The sequence below is a fragment of the Entamoeba invadens genome, assembly GCF_000330505.1.
Source record: "Entamoeba invadens IP1 unplaced genomic scaffold scaff_1105074726609, whole genome shotgun sequence".
Lineage (NCBI taxonomy): Eukaryota > Evosea > Mastigamoebida > Endamoebidae > Entamoeba > Entamoeba invadens.
This window is the reverse complement of record NW_004191835.1, coordinates 72,164-75,424: the sequence shown is the minus strand read 5'-3', so window position 1 is coordinate 75,424 and position 3,261 is coordinate 72,164. Positions and strand designations below refer to the sequence as shown.

Here is a 3,261-nt window from a genome sequence, read left to right as displayed (position 1 = left end):
CTAAAAGACATCAACTTGAAGTCCTCTTCCACGAGAAACCATTTTCGGAAGTGAATGGGTCTGGAAAGCATGTGAATTGGGGGATATTCAGTGGTCCAGAGTGTCTTCTTGTATTGGGAGAAACAGAAGAAACACGCCGGAGATTTTACTTCTTAGTTGCTGCTGTGTTGATGGGTGTCGACAACCATGCAGATGTCTTGCGGGCGTCCGTGATGACTGCTGGGAACGTTCATCGTCTGGGTGGGTTTGAAGCGCCTCCTGCTGTTATTTCGGTCTTTTTAGGTGATGGGTTACAAGAACTGATCGATGGGTTGGTTGAAGGGAAGAATGAAATAATACGAGGGAAAATGACATTAGATTTCCACTTACAGATGCTCCCGAAAATCACGCGCGACCAAAGCGACAGAAATCGAACATCGCCGTTCGCGTTCATTGGAAACCGGTTTGAGTTCAGAGCCGTTGGATCGGAACAAAATGCGGCTTGGCCAATTACTGTGTTGAACACCGCAGTTGCTGAGGCACTGAATGCGATGTGCGACGAGGTGGACAAATACATGAAGAACGGCAAAACGGAGACGGAGTCGGTTGAGTTAGTGATTAAAGAAACTCTTCAGAAGCATCAAAAAGTAGTTTATAATGAAGACTGTTATAATGTGAAGTATCGAGAACATATGGAGAAACATGGCATTCGCGAAATTAAAACGATGGACGAAGCTCTTAACGCTTTAAAGAAGTCGGAAGAAATGTTTTCGACAACAAATGTGCTGAGTAAAGAAGAAATTGAAGCGCGAGTCACTATTCTCGCGGAGGCGTTTGTGAGTTCCGTGTTGATTGATGTCAACCAAATGATCGATATGGTCGAAAGCGAAGTCTTGCCCGTTGTCTTGACTTTTGTCGCGAAGGAAACACAAGAAGCAAAAACACTTGGAGTCACACAAGTATCCCGTCGAGTCCAAACTATGACTTCATGGCTGGAGTCTCTCTTCAACACTATTGAGGAATTGAAGAAAGAAAAGGAGAGTGTCAAGGATTCATCTTGTCTCAAAGAAGCCCACCGTGCTCTTGAACAAATGGAAAACGTCCGGGAGTACGTCGATAAGTTTGAATGTGTGATGCCAAATTCGATCTGGCCGTATCCGTCGTATGAAGAGATATGGAATGCACACTGCTAATTGATTATGAATTTACTATTTAGTTACTATATTATTATAATATATTAATAAATCTATTACTCAATCTAATAATTATAGTTTACTATTAGTAAAAGTTAATAAAGCTATTTTAAGAGTAGAGTCTGCTCTTAAAATAGAACAGACTCTTTATATGCTAAACATTGCAACAGAACCAAAAGTCATCACAAAGTTATAAGCACAACATCAGCAAGCCAAGGATTATAGCTACACTTATTTTGAAAGAGCCGTCGCAGTCTTGTTTACCGACACCAATACAATCGAATGGGATGTCTTTCCAACACTCCATCTTGTAGACTCCACTGTCTTTTCCAAAAGTGACGATGCCATCTGCTGAAATTTCCATCATTAAATCTGTTGCATTTTCCATGTTATTTTCCCACTTCTTGTAACTTGGTTTACAGTCGTTTTGTATGTTGACATCCAACTTATTCTGGAAGAGTACGTTACACTGAATGTTGCTCTCTTCTGGTAACAGCCAGTGTGTATTTTGCATCAACTCGGAATTCGTCTTAGGCAACAAAGCGAGTGTTGGGTACTTATCTTTCCATGGCGAGCTGAATCGATCGATTCCCGCTTCGTCCATAATGCCAAGTAAATTGTACGATGAGCCAGTAGTTTTATATGCGGACGGTCCTTTCCCGTCCCCGTAGAATCCGTTCGTGCAGTTATATACAAAGTTGTTCGCGATATTGTTCTCTCTTCCAGATGAATGTGATATTCCTCTATTCGCCACACTTACAATAGCATTTCCATACACCGTAGCGCCAGACAAGTTGTCGTCCAGACCGATTGCATTGAGTCCCGAATTGGAATATGAAAATCCTAATGCGTGGTGCAAGTAGTTATATTTAATAATCATTCCTCTATATTCCCAATGGCCACCTGAGAATATCCCACTGCAGTAATTTGAGCTTGAGCAGAAGTTTTCAAGTTCGTTATATGAGACCATATACTCATCGCCAATCATGTAAATGCCTGAATATGGAATATTGAAGAACTTGTTATGTGAAATCTTCACATTCATCCCAGTCGATTGAATCGCCACCGTGTTTTTGATTTGACTCGACAACGAGAAGACGTTGTTTGTCACTTCACACCCGCCATTCTCGAGTTTTTTGTAGTCACCACATAACATGTAAATGATGGTATCACCCGTGTCATACATCTCGTTGTTATCAAATTTGATATTAAGGCCATTGCTGTATATCGCTTTTAATCCAGCGTGGCGAAGGACATTATTTCTGAGCACTACATTTGACACGGAACTCATATCTACTATGTCATTTAGTGTATGGGACATGATCAAGTTTTCAATGGTAAGTCCTTTAATCCCTCCAATATTGAAGATTGGATCGGTCGACTGTGTTATCCAAACATCAGTACTATTAGGCGGCAAGTATATGTATAACTTATTTTCGCTTCTGTCGATATAATATTCCCCAGCTTCATCCAATTCCTCAATAAGGTTATATGCGTAATACGGCATTCCAGTGTTCAAGCTGTCCAGTGTCTTGTTAAAAACAATTGTTCGATCGCTTGTCACGACTTTTCCTTTGACTGAATATTCGCCATAAAGGGAGTTCCAATACCCTTTAAAATACACTTCACTGTTTGAAGCCCAAGTTGATACTCTATCATCCGCATAATAGAATTTGGACTTGTCATTGGTGTAAGCAGTATACATATACCCTCGATAGATCGTTCCATTCACTGGTAATGTAACTATACCAGTAGCACCAGACCCACTAATTGCACTTAAGTCCCCTTGCATCGAGGTTCTTCGCGACGCCCAAGCAGGACCGTCAGACACAACAGGCATGCCACAGTCATTTCTTGTGCTCACATGCCAAAATCCAGTTGAGTTGCGATACACAAAATAACTCTTACCATTCACTGAACTTGTTTTTTGGTATACTGTGTTGTTCCCACATACCATTTGTGTGAGGGGGCGGTAGAACCCACTGATATCGGGGGATGTTCCACTTTTTATTGCGACATAAATAGAGTCGGGGTATTTCGAAGTAGCAACAGACTCGATATTTGGGTATCTTGCAAGACGCATTTTTGT

At 41.2% G+C, this 3,261-nt stretch overlaps 2 protein-coding genes across 2 annotated transcripts; one reads left to right on the top strand and one right to left on the bottom strand.

Annotated features, from left to right (window-relative positions):
* Positions 1 to 2: 2 nt before the first annotated feature.
* On the top strand, positions 3 to 1,172 carry EIN_134720 (glutamine synthetase, putative; the record flags this gene model as incomplete). Its single annotated transcript, XM_004185206.1, has 1 exon — positions 3 to 1,172. A coding segment is annotated over one exon (1,170 nt), but the record flags the coding sequence as incomplete, so codon positions are not given.
* A 190-nt stretch (positions 1,173 to 1,362) lies between these two features.
* EIN_134710 (hypothetical protein) lies at positions 1,363 to 3,012 on the bottom strand (the record flags this gene model as incomplete). Its single annotated transcript, XM_004185205.1, has 1 exon — positions 1,363 to 3,012. The coding sequence occupies one exon, from the start codon at positions 3,010 to 3,012 to the stop codon at positions 1,363 to 1,365; it is 1,650 nt and encodes a 549-aa protein (XP_004185253.1).
* Positions 3,013 to 3,261: the final 249 nt, after the last annotated feature.